A 25280-nucleotide genomic window follows, 5' to 3' on the forward strand; every position below is an offset into this window, starting at 1 on the left:
CTCCAACTCCGATGCACTCACGTGGACCTACAGCTTCACAAAGGGAGCGGAGGAACCTTCAAGTTCAACTTGGTGAAGCCGTTGGGGAAACACAGCTCCAAGTCGCTCTGCTGCCTGAATCATCTCTAAGCACAACATCAGTATCTGTCTTTGCTAAAGCCACAAAGCGATGCCCGCCGAGGAAATCTCCTTGATGCCTTGCTTGGAGCTCCCTGACCGCCTCTGGCACCATGAAATGGTCACACTGGGTGAGGCTGGTCCCTCTGGGCTGGTCACCTGCACCGGGAGGAAGCCCAGAGGGGGAAGTGGGAAGGGAGGGAGAAATGGGGCCTCTCGCAGGTGCTCCCCCAGGGTTTTCCGAAGACGTTTTAATGAGTTGCTCTTTGGTAAAAGCTCCTCTCTGGTTCCCCGTCCCTCCTCCCCTATGGGTCATCATGCCTGCATCTCAGCTCGGGGCACGGGTTCCCTCGGAGGGGATGGGGTGAGGCTGGCGGATGCAAGGGATGAGGTAGCACCAGCGAGCAAAGGCACGGTGGGCTGTCCCCCGGGACGTAGGGAGAAGCGGGAGGAGATGGGGTCATGAGTGGGCTGTGCGGCCAGCAAGCCCGAAAGAGAGACGCACAGCTTATCCCAGGGGTGATTTTTCTGCCAAGCTGCGCTCCTCGCTGCGCCCACGCTCGGCTCTTGAAATAATATCCAAGTAATACGAAATAATACTTGGCCCCAAAGGAGCTTGTTGAGGGAGAACGTGCATTGCACGTCCGGCTCCTGTTGTAATATTTGATGGCTAGCCGTGGGCTGAGATCTGTGGGGCTGAGAGCTTGGACCTGGGAATTACTTACGTGACATCCATAAATGACCCCACGGAGCAGCTGCCTTGAGTTTTGCTTTACAGGCACAAAATATGATTTATTGGGGAATAAACTGTATTTGGAAGAATCGTGGCTAGAGCAGGTTTTGGTGCCGGCATCCTCTAGCCCTTGCAGCATGTCAGAGCAAAGGCAAGTGAGTCAGCCCAGTCCCCTCTAACTGCTGCATCTGTAAAATTGTTTTGTATTAAATAAGCTTTTCCCCCCACGGTGTACATTAGCGAGCGTGCCGCATTAAATACCTATCTTCATATTGTTTCCATCAGCTGCCTCGTAAGCCTGTGGGTAAATTGTTCCCCCGTGGGAACTGTTAAGCAGTAAGACACAGTGAGATTAAGCAACGAGGCTACCGTGGAAAGGCACGGGGAGTTGTACTGGAATAAATCATGAGTAAGCGGGGACTCTGTGTTTGCTGGCAACCCAACGGGCACGGCCAGCCCCGTCTGATGGGGAAGCTTGACCAGGGGACCTGCCGCCGCAGCGGGGATGCTCGTGGTTGACCTGCGTTGGGTCTCCTAAAACCCATCTTTTTTGCTCCTGCCACGTCGCTCGGCCACCAGAGCTCCGATTTGCACCTTGAATCCACGTAAAATACCAGCAACGCTCATGGGAGCAGGGGCCGGTCTGGTTAGCGGCGCTTCCTTGGGAAAACTCATTTTCCTCCCCCGGGTGGAGCGTGGTGTTTTTCACAGCGGCAGCTGCTTGCTTTTTGCTGCAGAAATTTCAAATGTGGGGGCTTTCTCAGCTGGCGCCTTGTTCTCGTTTGCATTTCTCTCTGATGACGCGTTAGGTTGATTATTTTCTCCTTTACTGGTGGAAGTTTTAACAGGTTCCCACCACAAACTTATTTCCAGTGTCTGATACGTTAAATTTAACACATTGCTTTAGGAAAAGCCACGTGAACTGTGTTAGCAGCAGCTAACAGTTAAATGTCTTTGGGGTTTTCTCTTAATTATCCAGTGCTCAGTTCATGATAAAGAACAGCAGCCTGCGGTCCTCGTTCCCCTTAATCTGTTATCACAGAAAGGTGAAGATCACCGCTGTTCCTCAGCTGTTTTTTTTTTGTTGTCTGCTGGGTAAAACAGCATTTTCCTTTTCTCGCAGCCAGCAGCCATCAGATGTTGGTCTTTTGGGGTCTTTCTTCCCCCTCCTCTGGTCCTGGGTTGACCCCCAGCTCGCTTGGCTTTTTCTTGAACGCCTGCAGCCGTTGAGGAACCTGTGCACGTTCACCCGCGCAGTTGCTGGCCGATTCCCATCTCTGTAATTAAGCTCTACCTCCCCATCTTTCATCGAATCATAGAATTGCTTGGATTGGAAGGGACCTTTCAAGATCACCTAGTCCAATCCCCCTGCCGTGGACGGGGCCCATTTCCCATTAGACCAGGTTGCTCAAAGCCTCATCCAGCCTGGCCTTGAACATTTCCACGTGGGGCATCCACAGCCTCTCTGGGCAGCCTGGTTCAGGGTCTCACCATCCTCACCGTAACAAATTTGTTCCTCCTGTCCAATCTAAACCTACCCTCTTTTTTGGTTTAAAGCCGTTGCTGCTCATCCTGTCACTCCAGGCCCTGGTGAAAAGTCTCTCTCCACCCTTCTTATAAACCCCCTTTCGATATTGAAGGACCGCAATAAGGTCCTCCCAGAGCCTCCTCTTCTCCAGGCTTCCCCACCCCCAGCTCTTTCAGCCTTTCTTCCTAAGAGAAGCGTTCCAGCCTGCTGATCAACCTGGAATTCTGTCCCAGGTGGTCATGGTGGCCACCACAGCACCCGTCACGCATACGGTGCGGAGGTAAAGGACCCTGGATTGCTTCTTGGGTCTAGCAAGTCTAAGAATCGCAGTGAATTATTAAGCTGCGGATAAATCCTGTAAGAATAATTTCTTGCTTCTCCGTCCTGCTCTTCTGATCGGTTGTGCTCCTTCTCCCCAAGGCCCCCCACTGCCGTGGTTGGGCTAGTGGTGGGGCAGGAGCTGCTCTGTGCTCACTGCTGCCATTTCGGATCTCCAACCTCTCCCTTAGAGGAGAAGCACGTGGACAAATCTCGGGGTGAAATGTCCATCGAGGATTGTTAAACATCTTCTGGCTGTGGAAATCCTGAAGGCCAAAGTTGCTCCTTGATCTTGTACACCTAAAACTGGTACTGGCCGTGGGCAGAGAGGATCTGTGAGAGGTTTTGGATGTGTTGGGGGGTGTGAAGCGCCCCAGCTTTGCAAACAGCCCTCCCCCCTTTCCCTCCAGGCGTGCTAGCATCGAGAGAGGCCCGTGTTTTGGGGCTGAGTTTCTTCCAGATCAGTTTTTCTGGGTGGCAGCCTTGTACCTGTGGGTCTTCAGCGTCACATCAGTGGGGTCAGCAAAGGTTTGCTCCTCTCCTGGAGGCCCTTCAGATACTGTCTGAGACCTTAAGCCGCTCCTTCACCTGCAGATCATTTGGCCCACTCTTTTAGTTTGGGACTGGCTAAGAGGTTTCAAATACAGATGGTTTTTCTTTCAAGTTGCCCTAGGGCTGGTTCCTGGAGAGGACCAGCCGCAGCAGGAGCAGATTTCTTGGCTCGAAGCTCTCATCTCCAAGCTCCACGACATTGTGATGCTGAATTAGACCAAAGCTGAGAAGCTCCTCCGTGCCCAGCTACCAGGGGGGCTGATTGAAGTGCGGGAAGTCTTAATATAAACCCTCTCCACTTGGGCTTAGCACGGGGAAGGCCAAGCTTTGAGCCATCCCAATTTTTCTATATCTTGGCCGTCCCTCCATCGTGTTCCTTTCATGATCCTATCACAACCACTTCCAATTTCTTCCCCCTTTGATTCAGAGAGAGCTGGCGGCAGCGGGACACGTTTGCGGCGTTGGATGGGGAAGGACGGGATCTTGTAGGTGTTCAGCATCTGGCCAGACCTGAGCGGAGGGGCCGTGGCGGGGGGGGAAACAGCGATGCCATCGCTGGACCTCTGAACGTGATGAGGGGCTCCCCAGGAGGCAGCTGGGGAGGGGAACGTTCATTAAAGCTGTAAATCAGTGAAACGAAGGAGCTGGTCAAAGGGTGGAGAAGAGAAAGAGGGGGAAGCCTTGCGGGATTTTGCTGCTCAGAGACGTATCACTCGTCTTTCTCAGGGAAATCTTTAAAGGTGACCCGTGTGGGGATGGGCTTGCTGAGCCCCGACTCCCTGCTCCCTACCTCCTTCTCACCAAAAACATCCAGCGCTGAGAATAAAACTCACTCCTGCTCCTATTAGAAGAGTCAAACCTCAAACAGATTCAACCGCCTGTGTCCGAGAAAGTTTGGCAAGTAGAGGCTGGACATCAGCAAATTGCTTCTTCTTAAGAGATGATCCATTTTATACACCTCCAGCGGGAGAGTGTGATGAGGAGGTGTTGCATTAAAGCATCTCGGCAGCTTCTCCTCCCCCCTTCTCTCCCTCGTGCGAGGGAAAGAGCCATTTAAGATTTAAATTTATGTCAACGTGCGTGCAGGGGAAAAGAGGAGAGGAGTTTGCCAGGTGGAGGCATCGGCTTCCTTTTTCCTAGTGCCGAAGCAGGCGCGGGATGGAGAGCTGCCTGGGCACGGCTCCCTCGCCTTCATTTCGACCCAAATTGTCTCGGGTCGGTTTGCCAGGAGTTTTTAGTGATATTTTAGGCACGTCTGTAGACGGCAGTTACATATCCACCCGTTCCAGCTGCGGGGTCATGGCGTGCTGAGTGGACCTCAGCTTTCCTGCTGATTTTTGGTGCTCGCAGGCACGTCTGGGGGGCACTGAAGAGAACTCCTGGGTAGTGAGGCAGCCCCTTCTCTGGGATAGGGGATTTGTGAGTTATCTTCTCCCGTCATTCAGAAATAGCTGGTGGAGAGCACTGCCTTTGATAGCTCTTTTATAGTCCACTGCAGCTGTATGAAACCCAACTACTAAAGCGACTTCGTTTCATTTATCTTTAATTTTGGCTCCGGTGGACAGATGTTTTCTGGGTGCTACAATTGCCTGATTGATTTGGGTTTTTTTTCCTATAACGTGTAGCAGAAGTCTTCAGTCAACAAACTGATCAGTAAGTAAAATCTGTATTTAAAAAAAAAAAAAAAAAAAGAAAAGGTGGGTAGGCTTGGTAATGGATCTGCCTGGTAAGATGACGAACGGTGGCCAGGCTGGATTTGAGCAGGCTGAAATCTGTCCGGGTGCCTCCCGTTGACTTGCTGGGGACGTGGAGTCCTTGTGCATCTCCTCCGGGTGACAGTGGCCACGCCGCTGATAGTAAGTGCTAAATCACAGTGCTGGTGATGGGAGAAAACCCTTTGTAACCATCAGAGGAGGTTTAAAACTAATCAGGTTTCTTCCGTGCCCAACCCTACCTGTGTATCGCTGTGGAAATCTTTGTGGGTTTCCAGTTGCATCTTATTTACCGTCTTCTGTAATGGCATAATGAGGGTTCTTATTGCTACTTTAATTTAACTGTAGTATCTTCAACAGCATTCAGATGCTTACATTAAAGATGTTGCTTATCAGGGCAAACTCGAACTGCTTAATAGCCTGGGCTAGTTGATAATAGTGCATAGATAAATACCGGTTTGTGATTTTCTCTCTCGCACTTCAATATCTTTGTAGAAGAAGGTGCATTGCAAACCATGAAAAGTAGGAAGTTCAGGGGAAAAGCAGGTGCTGAATCACAGCTCTAAAGTAGGAATAGACTGATGGGGCAGAGAGTTCTTGATTTCGACCTGAACTTCTGTACAGATGAACGCAAAGAAGAGCAGATTTCGTCTTTGCTTCCTGTGCTGGAATCTCCCTTCGTTTCCGTCTGTTCTCTGTGGTCGGACGATCTCTGTGTCCCCTGAGCTGTGGGGGAGACCTTCCCTGAGACACCTGGAATCATGCACGTGGTGGGGCTCCTGTCCTCCCCGATGCAGTTGGTGCTGTGGGCCGTGTCTGGTGGATGTCTGCCTTGCTCCATCCCTGACAATGATGATTTGGGGTTGGCAATTACCATCGATGGGTTCCCCACGTGAAACTGGCTCCGTCGTGGCTTTGGGGTGTGATGGATGGGATTGTGAGGGTCTCTGATAGAAAAGGGGTTCCTCGACAAAGCAGGGCAGGGAGTGACTGAATGCTGTAGACATTGCCAGGCAGCTGTGAATGCTGGGTTGGGGGTTCACCTTCTAGGTGGCCGAGTCCAAAGGGTCAGTGGCTCAATGTCCAAGTGGAAACCCATAACAAGAGGTGTCCCTCAAGGCTCCGTACTGGGACCAATACTGTTTCATGTCTTCCTTAATGTTATAGTGGGATTGAGTGCACCCTCGGCAGGTTTGCAGGTAACACCAAGCTGAGTGGTGCGGTTGATTCCCTCGAGGGACGGGACAGCATCCAGAGGGACTTGGATAGGCTGGAGGAGTGAGCCCATGTCAACCTCATGAAGCTCCACGAGGCCAAGTGCAAGGTTTTGCACCCGGGTCGGGGCAATCCCCAGTATCAATCCAGGCTGGGGGATGAAGTGGATGGGGAGCAGCCCAGCGGGGAAGGACCTGGGGGTGTCGGTGGATGAAAAACTGAGCATGAACTCCTGCAGCCCAGAAAGCCGACCGTCTCTTGGGCTGCACCCCGAGCAGCGTGGCCAGAGGGTCCAGGGAGGGGGGGATTCTCCCCCTCTGCTCCGCTCTGGGGAGCCCCCCCGGAGCCCTGCAGCCAGCTCGGGGGTCCCCAGCACGGGCCAGACACGGACCTGTTGGAGCGGGGCCAGAGGAGGGACACGGAAATGGTCCGAGGGCTGGAGCAGCTCTGCTGTGGAGAAAGGCTGAGAGAGCTGGGGGGGTTCAGCCTGGGGAGACCTTCATGTGGCCTTTCAATATAGAAAGAGGGCTGATAAGAAAGGGAGAGAGAGCTTTTTACTAGAACAAGGGATGATTTTAAACTGACTGAGGATAGGTTTAGATTGGACATAAGGAAGAATTTTTTTTCCGATAATGGTGATGAAACACCGGCCCAGGTTGCCCAGAGAAGCTGTGGCTGCCCCATCCCTGGAAATGTTTAAGGTCATGTTAGACAGGGCTTTGAGCAACCCGATCTAATGGGAGACGTCCCTGCCCATGGCAGGGGGGTTGGACTAGATGATCTTTGAAGGTCCCTTCCAACCCAAACCCTTCTATGATTCGATGATTCCTCGTTATGTCTGTGGCTTTGCTTTTGTGGTGGCTCAGCTGGTCCTGGGTGCTTTGGGGTTGGAGTGCTTTGAGCTGCTCAGTGTCTCTGGCTGGTCTCCCTCCATCCTCTTGACTTGCCTTGTTTCTTTTATTTATATTTTGGCTTACACTGTCTGCACGTGTTGTCAGAGCTGCGAGGTTTGTCCAGGGTGTTGCAGGACACAGACAGAAACCAAGTCTGAGAAATCCAACCTCCGGCTGTTGCGACTCCGAGCAAAGCTCTCACCAGTCTGCAGGGAGCTGAGGGCGAGCAGCAAGATGAGGCAGGAAGTAATTCCCAAAGAAGATATATTTAAAGGGGAAAAAAAAAAAAAAAATAAAAAAACAACATTGGAAATGTTCAATTATGGTACTTCTGCTCGGAGCTGGAGCTCGGAGGTGTCACGTGCACGTGCGCTGCGGAGGTGAAATGCTCTTCAACATCATTTTGCTACGTGGGAAATTCCAGTTACAGAGGAATAACACACCCAAACCAAGGGGTAGCAACGTGAGAGTAAACAGTTGATGGGGATTTAAAAGAAGCTCTGAGGTGGTGGAGGAGGGACGCAAAGGAGAGCCCCATCCCTTCCTTAGGTCGTTTCTGTTTGGGCTGGATGGTGCTGAGGGAACGGATGCTGCAGGGACAAGGCTTTTCCTTGCCCGCTTCAAGCCCTCCCAGCTCTTTTGCTGCCTCTTCAATATGATGTTCCCGCTGATTTTAGAAACACCGCCCCGTTCTTGCCCCAGCTCCAGTGGTATTTTAGCTCAAATGCTGGTTTATTGCCTGCAGACACCAAGGGAGAGGGTTCGTGGCTTGGCGATAGATCCTGGAGAGCATTTGGTAGATCCCAAATCCTGGCAAGCGTTTGGAGAAGGCCATCAGAAGTCATTGCTTCCCTGCAAGCATTTTGCTAGGGCACCGAACTATTTTGAGGGCAGAAGCTCTTTTTGGAGCAAATTTCTTAGGATGATAGCGTCAGCTAAATTCCTCCAGCATTATTCCACGGCCTGGGTGATGTTCGTATGTATTGTCCTCCAGGTTTTAACGACAGGGAGCGGGAATTTTTTTTTTTTTTTTTTTTTTTTTGAAGCCTGCTTCCATCTGCACCCAATTATAAAAAAGCCATCAAAAAAACCCCCTATTTACTGGCTGTCAGTTCGGAGCGGCGTCAGAAAACAGCTCCGCCACCTCCAGCTATAGCTTCCCAACAGCCACTTAATGCTGAGATGTGGCGGGTAAGAGGAACATTAAAACAGCCTGACATCAATCCAGCCAGTTAACCCTGCTGCTCGGTGATGGGGCTACCTGTAATAGCTCCGGCGAAGCTGCGCGGATGTGCTTGAAAAAATAGAAAGCGCTTGAGTCAAGGCGCTCGGATTTTGGGGATTAACTCGTGTTTGTCATGCTCCCCTTCCCCGGAGGGTCTGCTTGGGGCTTTTAGCACTGCAGCTCTCCGGGTTGCCAAGCAGGAGCTGGACTCGTGTCCATCGCGGTGGACAGAGTGATGGACACGGGTCCAAGGAGCTGGGGAGATGCTCCAGTGCTTTGCCAGCTCTCGTCCATCTGGTGATCCCCTTGTCACCTGCCGTCCCTCGAGCGATCGAGCAGGGAGTGAGACAAGCCCGGAGAGGCTTGAGAAGTTCAACTTGGGCGAACTGCTGGTGGAGTGGAAGCCGGGAATGCCGGGCTGGACGGGACCTCTCATCCCCACCCGCTAAGGTCAGTGGGCGGTTGTTGGTTGGCCCAGTAACCCAGCTTCGCCTTCCTCCCGCCCTCCACCACCTCCTGCCAAACTCCTTCATGGAAAATGTTAGTTAATGTCATTCCTGGGGACGAGCCGGGACCTTTCACCAGTTGCTTCTTCCTTCTTTGCCAGGTCTGTGCTAAAGAAGGCTGCGCCCTACGCTACAAAACCCCTCGCCCCCGTCCCGCTCCCCGTGCACGTCGGGATCCGTTAGGCCACTTAAGGCACCTTGAATTTCACCCGGAGCTGCCTTGGCAGCCAGGGAGGAGTCCCGGCCATGGGGGGCTGCCAGCCGGGCACCGTCCCAGCACGGGGCACTGCTGCCAGTCTGGGCTGCGGGGGGAAACCCCGGAGCGGGGAGCCCGGGGTGGCGACAGCATCGGCGGGATGCTGGCGTCCCCATCAGCACCCGCTGGACCCGGAGGGTTTCTCCCCAGGGCTTTTGAAGAGATGCTGTGGCTTTTCTGTTGGAAGGGGCCAGCAGCTTTTTTTTCTCTTTTTCTGCTCCAACCTGCGGGCTGGCGGGGGTCCCGCGGGGAGGGGGGGGTATAATTAGCCACCCTGACAGGTGGAAGGGATCGGATGGCCCCCAGCGCGAGGTCGTGCCTGCCGCCCCGCTCGGCTTCACCCCGGTTGACACGCGGCGAGCAGCAAACCACCTTAGAGCAACCCAGCCCCAGCGTGTCTGCCCTGGCATGCAGGGCAAGAGCGGTGGAGGTGCTGTAAATAAACAGAAAGGGCTTTTCCAGCCACCGAGCCCGGCGGGGGTGGCAATCCCAGTCTCCCCATCCCAACCCTGAACCAGCGGCGATGGACGGGGCGTTACGGAAGAAGGGCTGAGCGCTGGGAGCGACATGGAAAAGCCATTAGAAACCTGAGCTGGGGACACGGCCCTGGGATTAGTCACACATGGTTTGTTTTCTTTCTTAAGTATCTTTTTGCCGTGGAGCCAATAAACGTGGTCTGGTACGATGACGTGACTTGGAGGTCGGTGCCAGTGAGAGCACTGGGGGAGGTGGCCCATCCCGATCCCAGAACCCAGCCGGGACCACGACGCCGTCCCCCACCTCGGGGATTTGTAACCGGTCCCTCGGGTGCCCCTCTGGGAAGAAACAGCCACGTTTCTCACGTTTTCCCCAAAACAACAGCCTTCCTTGGCGTAGCAGCATCACCGCCGGCTGCAGGGTTGATGCATCCACGTGGCTTTTTGAAGCAAGGGCTCTTTTTTGCCTGTTCTTTTCCTTTCCAAGCCCGGTTTGTGCTGGAGACCACTATACAGGAGCAGATCTCACATGCTTGGGTAGAAGCTCTGAAGAGCTGCCGACCTGGAGATAAATAGCAACGATCGACATCAGGAGTGTTCGTAATTAATAGGAGGTTTTCCGGGTGTCACCGGCGTCGCAAGGATGGAGAGCTGGAGGTGGTGGCAGACTAGAAACCTTCCAGCGTGCAGTAGATCTGACGTACCATCAGGCCAACTTGCCCTCACGTGAGATCAGCGCCACTGAACCAGAGCTGGCCCCAGCTATAAGGACAATACGGGAATTATTTTGTATTGACGCCGGTCAGTAAGGTGGTCACACAACCCAAAAGCCCGTCCCTCCTTGTTTTGCTGCCTGATATTGTGTGAAACATGAAATCTGAAATCCTGAGGCTTTGCTCGTGCTCCCCTGGGGATCTACTTGCCCTGGCAAAGCAGGCTCAGCAGCTCTGCTCATCCCGCGCCACCGAAGTCGTGTAATTTCTAGGGAGGCATCATCGTCTATCACACTTCCCTTCCAAATAAAGAATGGCTTTGGGCCATTCTGTGAGGAAAAAGGGAATAAGATAAAACCAGAGGGGATTGCAGGTCTGGTCCATGCAGATGATCTCAGCTGGCCCCGCGTCCTCTCAGCGTTCAACCTCCCCAGCTCCCCATCACCCAGCAGCCCCCCCCCACATTCATCCCAGCCTTCGGTCCCTAACGGGCCATGCCTTTTATTTTTCCTCTCCCCTAATTTTGTTTCCCTTCTTTTTAAAGGCATTATCAGGTTGAGGGGTTTGCTTTTCTGCTTGCTAGTGTTTTGAGAAAACTTACTGTCCTTGAAAGCTGTCTTGCTGCTGCTTTTTCCAAGCCTTTATTCTTGGTCAGGGCCGTATCCCATCTGCAGGTAGAGGTGTCCAGAACGGCATGAGTTGGGAAAAAAGTAGGAAAAAAGTGAAAGCTGTTGTCCCAAACCTCTGCTTGATTCAAACGTGGCTTTTTTCTAGATGCTTTGCGAGAGAATGGCTGCTTAAACAGAGCTGTGCTGGAAGAGATGGTTTTCCCATACCTGCTCTTGAATGGCATACGAAAAAATAAGCATCACTGTTCCTACTAGCTGGGAACAGGCAGGAGCCGGCCTTGCCTGCACGACTGGGATGCTCTGGCCTCTGACTGGGATGCTCTGGTCTCTGACTGGGATGCTTTGGTCTCTGGGATGCTCTGGTCTCTGACTGGGATGCTCTGGTCTCTGACTGGGATGCTTTGGTCTCTGGGATGCTCTGGTCTCTGACTGGGATGCTTTGGTCTCTGACTGGGATGCTCTGGTCTCTGACTGGGATGCTCTGGTCTCTAGTGATGCTTTTCCAGTGCTGGTCCACGGGTGGAGAAGAGCAAACCATCTCCTGGGCTGCACCCCGAGCAGCGTGGCCGGCGGGTCCAGGGGGGGGGATTCTCCCCCTCTGCTCCGCTCTGGGGAGCCCCCCCGGAGCCCCGCGGCCAGCTCGGGGGTCCCCAGCACGGGCCAGACACGGACCTGTTGGAGCGGGGCCAGAGGAGGGACACGGAAATGGTCCGAGGGCTGGAGCAGCTCTGCTGTGGAGAAAGGCTGAGAGAGCTGGGGGGGTTCAGCCTGGGGAAGAGAAGGCTCCGGGGAGCCCTTCGAGAGGCCTCCCGGGGCTTAAAGGGGGGACAGGGAAGGTGGGGAGAGACTTTGTAAAACGTCCTGTAGTGACAGGACAAGGGGCAAAGGTTCTAAACTGAAAGAAGTTAGGTTTAGATTGGACATAAGAAGAAATTCTTAATGATGAGGGTGGTGAGACACTGGCCCAGGGTGCCCAGAGCAGCTGTGGCTGCCCCCTCCCTGGAAACCCTGGATGGAGCTTTGAGTAACCTGATGTAGTAAAAGATGTCCCTGCCCATGGCAGGGGAGTTGGACTAGGTGATCTTGAAAGGTGGTTTGGAACCCAAGGCATTTTAGGATGCTATGAAGCATAAGATTTGGGAGTAACAGCAGAGCCTGGGCACTGTTTAGAGATGACTCTACTCTCAGGTTGCTCATTGGCTTGTAGACTTCCTTGCCATTGAAGCTCCTTCAAATACAGGGGGCAAGTCATAAGAACTGGGGTTTTAAAATTATTTTTTAGTGGAAAAGCGGCGCTGTCACTGCGCTGTCCTCCCCCCCATTGAGCCAGTGTGTCCGTGTGTCCACCTGGCTCCTCAGCCCTCCTGCTGCTCCACGCCGTCCCCAACCCCCAGCAGACGAGCTCCTTGCTCCGCTGCCGACTTCAGCGATCGGCCCCAGGCGGCAGAGCTGCCAAAACCCTTCTGCTTTTTCGAGGACAGAGCTCCCACAGCTCAGCAGGGCTGCCGCTTAATCCCAAAGGTCGACACGGGGAGCTGCTCCCGTGCCCCCAAAGTCAAGTTGCATTAAAAGGGCAGGAGCTCTCCTCCATCCTGCAGTGTCAGGAAGATGCGTTTTTGTAAACCGGCGAGAGCGATGGCGCTCAAACCCTCGCTGTGTTTCTCTCCCTGTGGATTTGTCTTGTTTTCCCCCAAACCTGCTCAAAATTTGAGCGTCCTTGCTACTCTGAAGTTTGCATCACGGGCATCCGAGTGCGGAAGGAACCCACGCGGGGGAAAAAAGCAGGGTGGGTTTTGGCTCGCGGAGAAGGTGAACCGCCGAATGGACCGTGGTGTTTGTGGACCCTCTGTTGCGCCGCGGGCGTCGGGTTGTGCCGCGCCGTGGGTGTCGCGGCGCGCTGCCGGTCGCCCTGCAAGAGCCAAGGTGGGCTCCTCACGTGGGGTGGGACAGAGCATCCTTGGTGGGTGCGGGTTCCCCTGGACACTGTGGGGCTGATCAGAGCTCCGGGACCCGCTCCCCCCCCTCAATCCCTCGGGATACACTGGGACGAGCTCTCTGTTAACGGGAGGTTCTTTCTCCCTCCTCCCGGCCAACGTTCTCAGCCACCCACCCGGGAATCACACCTGAATGTCCTGTCTGCATCTCTTCCTGCCTTTCCCACCGCCGAAAAGTGCCGTTTCTCAGCAGACAGCCTTGCCTGGGCAAAGCTGTGGAGCGGCTGCCCCTGCCTCCTTCCCACCAGCACAGCCGACGGCCGTGAGCGTTGCTGCTGGCAGCCACCGAAACGCCGGGCTGAGAGTGCAGAAACGCTTTTAGGGGTGAACATCACGACGCTGTCGTTTTGCCAGCGCTGTGCCGTGGCCACTCTAAGCTTTCCTGGGCAGGAGAGCATTGGCCAAGCTCGTTCCCGAGCCCTAAGCAGACCACGTTGAGCTCCGGCCCTTGGCCACCTTCAGCAACGGGGTGGTCCAGGCAGCAATCCCAAAATAAGACTGAAACGGAAGGCGCTTCATTCCTGCTCTGCCCTGCTCCTCCCCTGGTCCCAAGCATGTCTGGGACAGGAAAACCCAGCGTCCTCTCCGCAAACAGCTCCTCCAGCCCAGATAACCTCTTTGGGACCTCCCAGCATCATCACCTTGGGGGGGGTAGATCATTGCTGTTAAGACTTCGGTGGTTTGGGTCCGTAAAATGGGGCACTCGGAAGCTGTGGGCGAGTGTGCAGCATCTCCCAGAGAAGAGTAATATTTTTTTTTAACAGTATTTTGGCACGGGCTAGTATTTTGGTACAGAGAAGGAAGCACCAGCTCACCCTTCTCTTCCTTTAGCAACGTGTTTGTGCCGCCTGAAGGAGCCCAGCCCTGGGAACCTTGTGCTCCCCGCAGGGCTTTCGCTGCCTTTCCCAACCTCGCTCTCCTTTTCCCCGGCAGTGCAAGAAGAAGCACACGCTGGTTTGCCCCGACTTTGCCAAGAAAGGCGTTTGCCCCAGGGGCGCCCGGTGCAAGCTGCTCCACCCGCAGAAGAAGCGCCACCCAAGAGAGGCAGAAGACGGGGACCGCGGCGACCTCCCCTCCAAGTGGAGACGGGTCTGGGAGGAGACGGGCAGGTAGGAAAAAGCAGAAGCAGCTTGCTTCGCTGCTCTTACACGGTTTTCTTCCCAGCCTGCTCTGGATGTTTCCTTCTCCGGTTGTGTATCTTGTCTGTCTGCTGGTTTATTTGAAGTTGTCGGGTCACTGTGGCGCCTTCTTGATAGAACCACCACGGGCAGTAGGGTTTGTGTTCAAGGGAGGGCTCTCCCGGCAGAGCTGGTGGAGAGGAAAGAGAGGATAGGTCACATCTGGGTGCCTGATGCGGGCCGTTGGACGGCTTCAGCACCTCCAGGTATCTCCAGAGCTTTTGTAGACCTTCCTCCCGGGAAATGGAGAAGCCCTGATGGGGACACCGCTGCCAAAAGCAGGCACAGCTTATCCTTAGCTCGGTGGGAAACGGAAAACCGTCCTCCCTCTTTCCTCACCTCCGCGGCGGAGGGCAGAGCTGAGCGTGGCGTGGAGGGGCTCACCATCGGGGATGGACTCACTGCCTGAAGGAGCCGAGATGGGGATGGGCACGGAGCTACAACAGGCCTTTGTAAAACCATTTGATGCCGGGCTGGGTCCTTGGATAATCCTTGGAAGCTCTCTGAGCTCTCACTGATGCCTTTGGGGGCCGGGATGGAGCCACAGGTTGGTGATGGACATGTTAGTCCTCATCCTCACAGGGAGACAGATTTTCTTGAGGCTGGCACATCCTCGCCTTCCTCTGCCCTCACCCCTGAGCCCTGCCTGCACGACGACTGCAATCCCAGTGTACTTAAAATGAAAACCAAATTGAAATTTGGCTTTAAAAGCCAAAATCGAAAAGTCCTGCTTAACGGGAGGAAAAAATACCGGCTTGGATGCTCAGCTCCTCCACGGTTCTTTGCAGCGGGATGTGGGGGTGAAGGCGGGATGGAAACAGGAGGGAACTGGGAGCTGTGCTGGTCTGGTCCATGTTCCTGGGCCTCATCCTGGCCCTGCCTTGTAAGGTAGCAGAGGGGGACGAGCGCTCAGCGGGCTCGCCGAACTTATCCCGGGTGACAGAAGAGCCTTGGAATGACACCCAGCTCACGTCCCCGGTGTGAACGAAGTGTAAAATAGCTCCTTGCTCTTTTTAGGGAAGGAGGCATGAGAGCAGGGCTGGGCAGCGGGGAGGCACCCTCCTGCCCTCCTGGGGCCAGCTCCTGGCAATCCTCCGCTGGGAAGGGAGCACGCCCCAGCTTGGAAGCAGCTCGGGAGGTTGTTTTTTTTTTTTTTTCCTTTATTGGCACCGTCATCGGAGATGTCGGACGAGCTGAAGTGTCACGTTAGCTGGGCTGGGAGGGGGAGGCGGCGGGGCTGGGGCTGAGCCAAACCCAGTGGGGCGTCTCGGAGCCATCCCTGCTCCCCACGTCCTCCGTCTCCCCTCTCCACCGCTCGCTCAGCCCAGCTGACACCCCAGCAGGAGCCCAGCACCTCCAAGAGCCATCGGAGAGCTTGCAAGGAAGCGCAGGGCAGGGAATCCAAGTGGGGAATGAGAAACTCTGGTTGAATCTGATCTGGATCCCGGGAAACTGGAGATACGGAGCAGCCCGGGGAGCCTCCATGTGCAGCTCTGGTGGTTCACCCCATCCATGCGATGCCATGCTTGGCGTGGCCGAGTGGAATAATTTTATTTTTCCGTATTATTTTTCCCACGTGCCTCCTACAGGAATGATCCAGCTCAGCTCCACGATGATAGGGAAACGCCCGGACCCTCCGGTGCGGAGCAAGAGGTGAAGTTTTGGAAAGAGGCGGGCACCTCGCCAACCAGCTATCTGCAAAAGCTGCCGTCCTTCATCTCCCTCCAGTCCTCAGCATCCCCCGGCGACCCGGGCTGCAAAGTGGAGAAGGACGAGGACGAGCCGGAGGACGAGCCAGGTAGGAAACACTTGCTCTGCTTTTGCTCCCGCGTGGTCCGTGCTGCTCCGATTCACCGAGCGGGAGAGTTATTCCCCCCCGCTGCTCTCCGTGGGTTTTGGTGGGATCGGTGCTCCTTGTAAATCACCAAACCAGTTAACGCTGGGAACCCAAACTGGGATGGCAATCGAGACTCCGTGCGGGCAGGGGCACGAGTTTCAGGCTCTGCTCCCCGAAACTGCACGGTAGGATTTTGTCCCCATCTTTTGTCATCGGCTCCTTCCTCCTTATCCTATAAATTATCCACTGATGAATCCAGTCTCGTCCCTGTGATGGAACGGCAGCGGTCCCCGGCAGGAGGGTGTTTCAGAGGGGTGCAGTGATGCTCTGCCTTACCACTAGACCCGCAGGAGGACCTCTGGACCATCCATTGCACGTATTTCCTGGCATAAAATAGCTTCAAAGCTTTGAAATCAAAACATCCCTGGCTGAGGTGGGACGGGGTGTTCGCAGATTGCAAGCTTGAAGGAAGAGCCACCTTAGTCTGAGATTATCTGCTTTGTTCTTTTGCTAAAAGGTGGGGAGGAAGCTTTGGTAAAATTTTTGGAAAAGGCAGTTTTAGGGCGAGCAAAACTTCTGGTGAGCTCTGACGTACAGGAGCGAACGGCTTCTGGCTCGGCATTTTTTGAATTTTGAAAAAGTTCGGGGAAATGTTTCAACTGTTTGCAACTGAACTGACAGTGGGGGGGATAAAAAAAAAAAAAAAAAAAAAAAAGAAAAAGTTGATGAATCCATGAGAAGAAACGTCTTTGTTTGTCTGCCAAGAGGCTGGTGGTGGAGGTTAGCCGCGTTTCTGCTTCTCCAAAATTTTCCTTCGTTCCTCCTCTCCTAATTCAGCTCCTACACTGGAAAATCCCTTAATCACCAGCAGCTCTGCGGGAAGGGAGAGGACTTTGGGGCTCTCGGGGGATACGTCGGCGGGAGCAGAGCTGATGGAGACGGGGAGGCAGAGATTGTGGCTCGTCCTGCCCAGCACTGGGTGGGAGGTTTTTGACTGGATGATGTTTCACTCTTTCCTCTTCATCTCCCATCCTTCGCCGGAGGGATGTGCAGCAGCTGCGTCTCCTGAGCACCATCGCAGAAAGGGAGACAGCATCAGGGCTCAGAAATCCAAATATTTCGTGGCGGTAATGATGAAATCCCCCCCCACCAGCTCGGCTGGCACGAGATGGGGCTCAGTATGAACCGAAGGGCTGGAGCATCCCTCCCCATCTTCAATCCCATGCCACCCCCCGACCGAGCGTGCAGCCGGAGCACGGTCCTGCTGGGAGAAAGGGATGAACTCGGCGCCGAAAACCAGGCTGGAGCATTTGTATTCCGTCGTCTGCAAGCGGGTCCCGAGGATCCGCAAGGCTTTGCCTGGCTCAACCACAAAGCGCTTCCAGCCGGGGAGGGCTGAGATGCCCTTAACGCTGTCGGAAAGAAAATTCCCGGGATTTAGTAACGTATTCCTGAAGTCGCGGGCGAGCGCGCGCGCGCTGGCGAGCCGCGGCGTGGTGGAGGCACCGAGGGACCCTTACGGGTGGGAAAGCCCCTCTCTGCGACGCGGGGTGAAGCGCTCGGCTTCCCTTTCCAGGGATTTCTTCCCCCCCCGCGTGCCTCCCTTCTTCCCTCTCCTTGGCCATGGTTCAACTCCCTTTTGATCTCGGCGGCGGGGCCAGGGAAGCGCTCCTAAAAGCAGCGGCTTAATCGGGGTTTTTTGTCTCTGGGATGAAGACAGAGCAATTAATCCGCCGGCAAGAAAGCTGCTGAAACGCTCCGGATTGTACTTGGCAGCCTGGAGTAACTCGATGGAGAGGGCAGAGGCGTCATCCCGGCAGCCAAGGCACCTTTTTTTTTTTTTACTCTTAAACTCTGGTCGGCACATTCAGGGGAGGATGATTTCCAGGCGTTTTGGGTGGGAGGATGAGTAGGAGCTGTTTCAGTTCAAGGCTGTCGAGAGGAAGGCTATGGGGAGGTAGCGGGTAGGGGGTCGGGGCACGCATCCCTCCGGGGAGCCCGTGGCATCGGGAAAGGAGGTGCTGGAGGATCCGTAGGAAAGGAAAACCAGGCAGGAATTGCAGATGGCTGTAAAAATCGTCTGATGATGAAGCAGTTTCCACGCCAAACGGAGGCGGCGGCGGCGCGCGGTGAAGCCGGGTGCGAGGGTGCTGTTGGGGGCTGCTGGGCTCTGGGGTGCGCTCGGTAATTCAAATCTCATCTCAGCACCCAAACGAAGGGGCTCGGAGGAACCGGGAGAGCAAGAAGCCCTGGCCGCTACCAATCCGTCATTCCCCAGAGGGTGCAGGATGAGGCCGCTGATGCTGCTGAAGGACCAAATGCTTCACGGTGGGCAGATCACCAGGACTGGTGCTTGTGAGCTTGGGGTGCTGTGCTGAGCTGGGCAGGTCAGGATGAGTCCTTGCGTAGCTCTGGGTAGTGGGTGGCGTCTGCGGTGGCGACCGGGGGGGGGGATGTCTGCGCCTTCCCCGCTGCAGCCTTCGTACCGAGGATAATATTTGGTTTCTGCTCGTAAAGCCTGAAGGTGACACACAAATTGGCGGGGTCGTAAATAAGGAGGAGGACAGGTGGTTATTACGGAGTGATCTGGATGGCTTGGTTAAACGCTCACAATTTGAGAAAATGCCCTTTTTAATACTGGTAAATGCAGGAGGGGTGAGGAAAAAACGCCGGCTCCGTGCGCGGGAGGGATGGAGTGGGGGGTTTGGAGATGACCTTTAAGGACCGGCGTGGGCAACGCGAGCGGCTTGTGGGGGCTCGGTGGGGGTCTGCAGCCTCTGGCCTTGAGCTAGAAGAGAAGGAAGTGGTGTGGTCTGCACGCGTGAGCCCGCTGCTGTCCTCTCACGGGGAGGGTCTTCAAGCTGCAAGAGGGACCTTGTAATTTTGGGGGGCGGAGGAGTCCTCTGAGGGTGCTGATCCCGAGCGTCCTCCAAAAAAGGCCCGTCCGTGCGGCATGGGGAGAGCAAAGTGCTTCCAGCCAAGCGTCCCATGGCGGGAAGGGTGGGCTTGGTGGCATCCCATCCTTCACCTCGTTGCGTTCTCCATCTGAGAGGGCAGAGCCGGAGGGAGCCCGGGCTCCCCTACCCCTCCCGACACCCGTTTCCAGGTAATGGGCTTTTCCATATTTCACCTTCCAGTTAAATAGCCTACGCCGGAGCCTAACTGGCCTCCCCACGCTAATTGTAAGCAAGCGCACCAATGCAAACCATTCCAATAGAGTGCTAATTTAATTAGAAAGCACCCATTTTAGTTAATTTGTTCGAGAAGATCACTGAAAACTCCTGGAGAGAACAGATGTTCCCCTCTCCCCCGATGAACATTCAGGGGTTTGTAAATGGCTCCACTCAGCCTTGTTTAGGAGAGAAAAGAGGATTTTATAGCTGCAAACGACCCTTTCTGTAAACATTTTACAGCTCTCTGCACGTTTGAGTGACGATAAACCCCTAGCAACTCGGCGGGCTGCAAATTTGCGACCATACGGCTATCATTTTATTGTCATATTTCACGGTCGTAACGTTAATGGAAGATGCTCGCTACAGTCTTTTTTAACGGCTCCGCTGAGCACGCTCAAACGCTTTGGCTTGGGAGGAATTCGTGGAGGGGCAGCGCTTTCCGGGTTTGTTTACAGCTTTCACTTCTGCAGGAATAACTTTGGAAATGCAACTCCATCCCTCTTCTCCACGGGGCTGGACCCGTGCTTGAGAGCCACCCCCTCAACAACAGGGCACGGGGCTGTGGGGATGGGCAACCCGTTGGTGCCAGATCCTGGCCCAACCGTCCCCAGCTCCTGGAATTTCAGAGAAACCCGGTGCTGCCAGCCCTCTGCGTGGATGCGGCCGATCCCCCGTGGCTGTGCCGAGGCTCCCCTGGGGTCTCCGTGGCCTGCAGCAGCTCCTTCAACGCTGATTCTGAAACCAGCTCTTTGACCCAAAACTTATTTCAGCAGCCAGGTGAGGCAACCAACTCTTAGCCGTCGGCAGAAGATACCCTGGAGCCTTCCAGAGAGCGTCTGCGTGGTTGGGGATGGAGGTCTAGGACACGAGGGGGTTGTCCTGGGATAACAGGGGCCGTCACCCACGTCGGCTTTGACCCCGGCGGGACTCGGTGTAGTTTGCTCCTCTTGGTAAGGTCATGGAGGGAATGGTTTTTGTGGATAAAAGACAGGGAACCGTTTTCTCCGTCTGGTCACAAACACCTCCTCAGGCATCCTGTGTTACCAACCCTAACCCGTTTTGGTGGTGTCCGCTGAATTTGCTCCAGTGTGGCCACGTTCTTCTGTGCTGGGGAGCCCGCAGAGCTCCAGCTGTGGTCTCGCCAGTGTTGGATGTTTTCACAGCGCTGCCAAATCAGCCCCATCGGGAGAAGTGAAACGTTCAGTGCTGAACTCCGGCTTCTTCGGGACAAATCTGAGGCCTTTTGTTTTTGAGGGGAACGTTTTTTTCGCGTAGTTTGCTTTTATTGATCCGTTATCCCTTGTGCACCTCCATGGAGAGTCTGGCTCTGGCTCCATCTTCAACCACCCTTAGGTAGCTGAAGGCAACGATTATTTGAGCACAGTTGAAAACGGGTAGTTGAAGACAGGAATTCCCCATTAGCCTTCTCTTCTTCAGACAGAACCCCCCCACTTCTGTCCCTTCCATCCAAGTTACCTTCAGGAGGCATCTGGGCCGCCTTGGGCTTCTCTGAGGATCTCGAGTCCTGGCTGGTGGGGAGCAGAGGTCTCGGCCTTCCTGGTGGGGCTCGCTGCCTCTTTTTGGGAAAGACCTTGGCCATGGGCCAGCGGCTGCACCTGCAGCTGGTCCGCCTCCGTGGCTCCTTCTTCTTCGGGTGGGACCACATCCATGGCCTCCTCTTCAGCTGCGGCCACCTCCACGACCTCTGGATCTCCCATGACTTGGCCGAGGGGAGCTGTTTTGTCCCCCAGAGTCTTCCCAGACTTTCTGCTCCTCCTCTATACGTTCCTCCTCCAGGTTGCCTCCATTGCCTTGTCACTGACAGCACCCCTTTTCTGAGCGGACTCCGGGTGAGTCTCCCCCCATTGCTGGTGGGGGTGTCGTGGCCAACATCTGTCAGGCTTCCCTTGGAGGGTTGATCACCAGGAAAGGACCTCTCTTCCCCAGAGACCGGCCTAGGTGCTGAAAAAACTCTTTCCTAAGCCTCCCAAATTTTGAGGAACCTCATATGGGTCCTTGGGGCAGATCAGACTGATGGGAGGTGGTCGTAGATCATCTCAGATCTTTGGTGACAGTAATTTTAGCCTCTGCAGGCAAGAGCGGCAACTGAAATCTTTATGCAGGAACAGGGGGTCTAGCAGGGTGATGGTGTTTGACCTTCGCGTGCCTCAGTTTCCCCGTTTGCCGTATTCTCCTAATTAGCAAGAGCTCTGAAGCTTCATTGGTGGTTTGTGGGTGGCTCGGGGAGCTGCAGGGCGGAAGCATCTGGGCGAGCTGGGAGAGACCGGGGGATGAGTTTGGGCGTGAGAGGAGCAGACGAACCATCTCCTTTGTGTTTCGGGGCCAGCTCCGTGACCTCCGCGCGGGCGCGTGGCTGCCGGGGCGCCGCACGTCACGTGCCCCCCCCGCTCGCTGACGGGGCGGAGGTGTGGCGGTGGGGTGGGGTGGCACCCCACAGGACCCCGTGGGAGAAGTCTCCCGGAGCAGATGCCACGGAGGCTTCTGCCGCCAGAGCTTCTCCCTCTCCGCAGGTTCCTCCGCTGACCCTTCGCTCCGGCAGTCGATCAACTCGGGATCCACGTGGGCCTTTCTCCTCAGTCCCCGTGGAGGTGCCACCTGTGTGTATGGGATGACCGTGCTGCCGTCGTCTTCCTTCCTCTGCAGCCCTGGGCCACCTTCAGCTCCAAGTCCAGCTCTTGGTATCGTAGGGTGGGAAGGACCTCGGGAGGGCATCGAGTCCAACCTCAACAGTAAGGTCCAGCTCCTCGTGTCTGCCTGGGATGACTGAGAAGTCAAGGGGACGTGGCTGGGGGCGTGCCCCTTGGCAGAACCTCTCAGGAGGTAGCAGGAGGAGGTGGAGGCATTTTGGTGGTCCTGGTGAGAACTGGTGGGAGTTACAGGACCTCCCAGATCCTCAGCAGGCGATACCAAAGGGACGTGAACAAACCAAGGAGAGGAAGGACAGCGGGACGCCAAACCCTGAAGTCTGCAAGGATGGGAAAAAGGAGTTTGGAGCGTGCTTGATGTACCTTGTCTTTAAATCAGCCTTCCCATCACTGCCCTTCCCCTGAGATCTGCTCTTGTAGGGTAAATTAGCGGGGTCCAGACGGGGAGCAGGAAATCTCCATCTTCCTTCCTGATGGTGCCCGTGAACCTTCCCCGTCTTGGCCCATCAGCCAGGAGGGCTCTGGGGCAGCGTGGACGTTGATGGTACCTTTCCAGCTCTTCTCCTGGTATTTGGCAGATCTGGCTTCTGATGGAGAAGAGGGTGATCCATGCACCTGCCGGCCGGTGGTGGGATGCTCCCATGGATGCCCTGATCTTGCCTTCGCTCCGTTCTCCTGCTGCAGGCGGCTGCTCCCCTCGCCAGCCCCCCGGCCAACGCACGCTCCGCCGGGCATGCAAGGGAGGATTTAATTAGAGAGCATCAAGACTCTTTCATAACTGAATTAACAGACCTCTCTAATAGAATTGCTTGGTCTAATGCAAAAATCTATCGAGCTGCAGGTAGCGGGCTGCACCCGTCCCTTGAGCGGGACAGCAGGGATCAGCCTAATTGGCTTCCTGTTAACGAGCCGTTAGCAGTTGCATCTTCTCCTGAGTCAGCGGGTTCTTACGGGTTTGGGGGTGTTTGGCGGTGGTCTCTGCCATTGGGGGGGGAGGGTTTAGGTTGCTTTCATACCCCCTGGATACTGGTTGCAGGCATCTTGGTCATGGGTGCTTCCCTCCCAGCCTGGAGATACAGGTGGGCTGGTACTCAGGGTGGTGAACCTCACTAAGAGGACTCCCTCCCGCTTCAGCCCTTGCCTCCACCCCTCCATCCTTCCATCTCCATCCCCTACTAAAGCCCTGACCCCGGTGCAGGACACCCTCAGGTTTGGGGGGACCATCAGGCTCGGGTGCTGTTGAAGGCTGCGGTTGGATCTCCTCACGTCTTGGTGGCTCTGGGAAGGTCCAAAAGTCAGAAACTTCGCTGCTGTTTAATTTCCTGTTTGCAAAGCGGCCAATTTAGTTGAAGCTTCCAGTTAAACCTGATGAGGGCTGTGGTTTTTTTCTAACTGGGCTCTTGCTCTGAATCGGAATCATCGTTTCTCAGCCCACAAAAGGCTGTCAAAACCACTCTTCTCTGATTTACTCTCCTCCTGGACCGAGCCACCTGCACGTTTCCAATCCTCTTCCCTCAACTTTCAGATCTGCCAAGTCTCACTCCTTTGCCAGGACTGAAACTTACTTCTTCCATATTAATTTTTTTCCCCATGTTTTATCATCTCGTCCACCTGTGGCAGAGGCTCTGGAGACCAGAGCTTTGGGATTTGGCTCAGGATTTCCGAAGAACCCCCTCATTCAGCCTGCTGCCACCTGGCAGCCCTGTTCTTCCCCCCCCGAGTTATTTAGTGACCTAAAAACTAGAGATGGAAGAGGCCTCTGAGCTGGTGAAACCCCATCTTCTTCAGCTTACCAGTAAAGGACAAACGTGGTGTTGGTCGTACGTCGTCGTGGCCATGTCAACGCGGACCACCAGACCACAAAGCCCCTCTGCCACGCCCACAACCCGACGAAGCTCCTCTCCCACCTCCGCAGCTCATAGCTGGTTTTCTGGTTGCTTTTTACCTCCTAAAAGAAGGAATTAAGGAGAAAAGACAGGGAAAGGACATGCCGGCGCGGCGCAGATGTCCTGCTCTGCGAGCATGGCAGGAGATGGGGCGCTGCCGGGCGGCGGTGGGACATCTCCCCCAGCACGTCCCCGCTTCGAACATCCTGGTTAGGGAGCGAGAAACCATCTGAGCGTTTTTTCCTTCTGGGCAAAGCTTCTGGCGACATCCCAGCCTTGATGTTTCCCCCGACTGGAGGGGCAGAAGGTCTGGGTGGAACGGCAGCAGGGTGAGGTTTTGGTGCAGGGTCGTCTCACCGGGCTGGCGGGTTTAGTGCAGGAACGAGGCGAGGAGATCCAGCCCTCCCCCAGCTGCGTTCCTCCGTATCATTTGCGGAAAAGTCTGGGGCTTAGCCCTGGCCATTGGCCTTTCCATCTCACCTTTTGTTCTTGGGCTTTATTAAAAAACAATAATAATTGTAATTTATTAAAAAAAAAAAGACATCTCCCAGCCTAAGTTGCTCTGGGAGCTGACTCAGCTGAGCGCTTTCGCCGCGAAAGGAAAAGCAGTTTCCAAGGCAGATTCAGCCTCTGCGCTCCCCCGAAGCAGCCAGGAAGGGGTTAAGGGATATTTTTTTTTTCCTTTGGGAACAGAAAAAAAAAAAAAAAAAAGCGTTTGTGAGGTTTGGGGGATTTCTCCTCGGGGTGTGAAACCTTGAGCATCGGGGAGGTGCTGGGATGCGTCTGGGTGCTCCAAGCTGTCGGGTGGAAACTGTTGCATCCCCTTTGCCGTATTAATAACGGGAGCGTTAGCTGGCTGGCCGTCAAAACAGCCGTTAATTGCAGCCGCCTCGTTTGCCCGCTCGTCTTGGGGAGCAGGGTTATATTTTTTGATTCGGGGCCAGTTCACGGGGGGTCGGCTCTCGGGGTGGAGCGGGGCGGCTGGGGGGGGTAGCGCGCCCCACGTGAAGCCCCTTCCTGGAGCCTGGTTGGAGGCAGGAGAGGACGAAACCCCTTGGCAGCATCGGGAGAGCGACGGAGACCAAACATCCCATCGGGCTGGAGGTTGGTCGGGAAGGGAAATCATCAATATAAGCGGAATTCCCTCCGGAAACGCTTTTTACAGCTGGATGGTGGAGTTGGGAAAGCTGCAAGCGAGCCGACTGCCCCGGCATCCCTTTGGCTTCGGGGCTCGAGCATCTTCCCCCGGTGACGTGGGGCGTCTCCAGCCACTTTCCCTCTCCCCAGCTGCCTCCCAGCGGGGGAAGAAAAGCCGTTTTTTAAACCTGTCAGGAGCGGTGGGCAGGGAGATGATTTGGGGAGAAGGACCAGACCCACCTCCTTTTATCCCCCCCGCCAGCCGAGGGGATTCCCCACCTTTAAATCCCCGTGTATCAGCATCTGGATGAAACAAATTTTGTTTTCACTTGCCCGTCGGGTGCAGCTGGAGCCGCTCGGCTCGGCAGCGTCTGGGGGAAGGCCAGGTTTTATTGAAAAATATAATGGTGCCACCTGAAGCGTGATTTACTGCACTGTCCACTCCTCGGACTTGATAATATATTTCTATTAGATTTCCTTCTTTTCCTTTCCTTCTCCTCGTGAAGAGCGGCAAGTTTCTCTTGTCTGCCTGACAC

General features: G+C 55.0%; 1 protein-coding gene across 1 annotated transcript in view; it reads left to right on the forward strand.

The window, feature by feature from the left end:
* The window catches only part of ZC3H3 (zinc finger CCCH-type containing 3), a 194310-nt gene that overhangs the window by 163239 nt on the left and 5791 nt on the right, over positions 1–25280 (forward strand). The window contains exons 10-11 of the mRNA XM_042785719.1: positions 13801–13976; positions 15635–15843. Coding sequence (XP_042641653.1) covers positions 13801–13976; positions 15635–15843 — 385 coding nt within the window. The remainder of the gene's footprint in view (positions 1–13800; positions 13977–15634; positions 15844–25280) is intronic.

Source organism: Tyto alba, unplaced genomic scaffold, assembly GCF_018691265.1.
Source record: "Tyto alba isolate M040663 unplaced genomic scaffold, T.alba_DEE_v4.0 Super-Scaffold_9, whole genome shotgun sequence".
In the NCBI taxonomy this organism is placed as follows: Eukaryota; Metazoa; Chordata; class Aves; order Strigiformes; family Tytonidae; genus Tyto; species Tyto alba.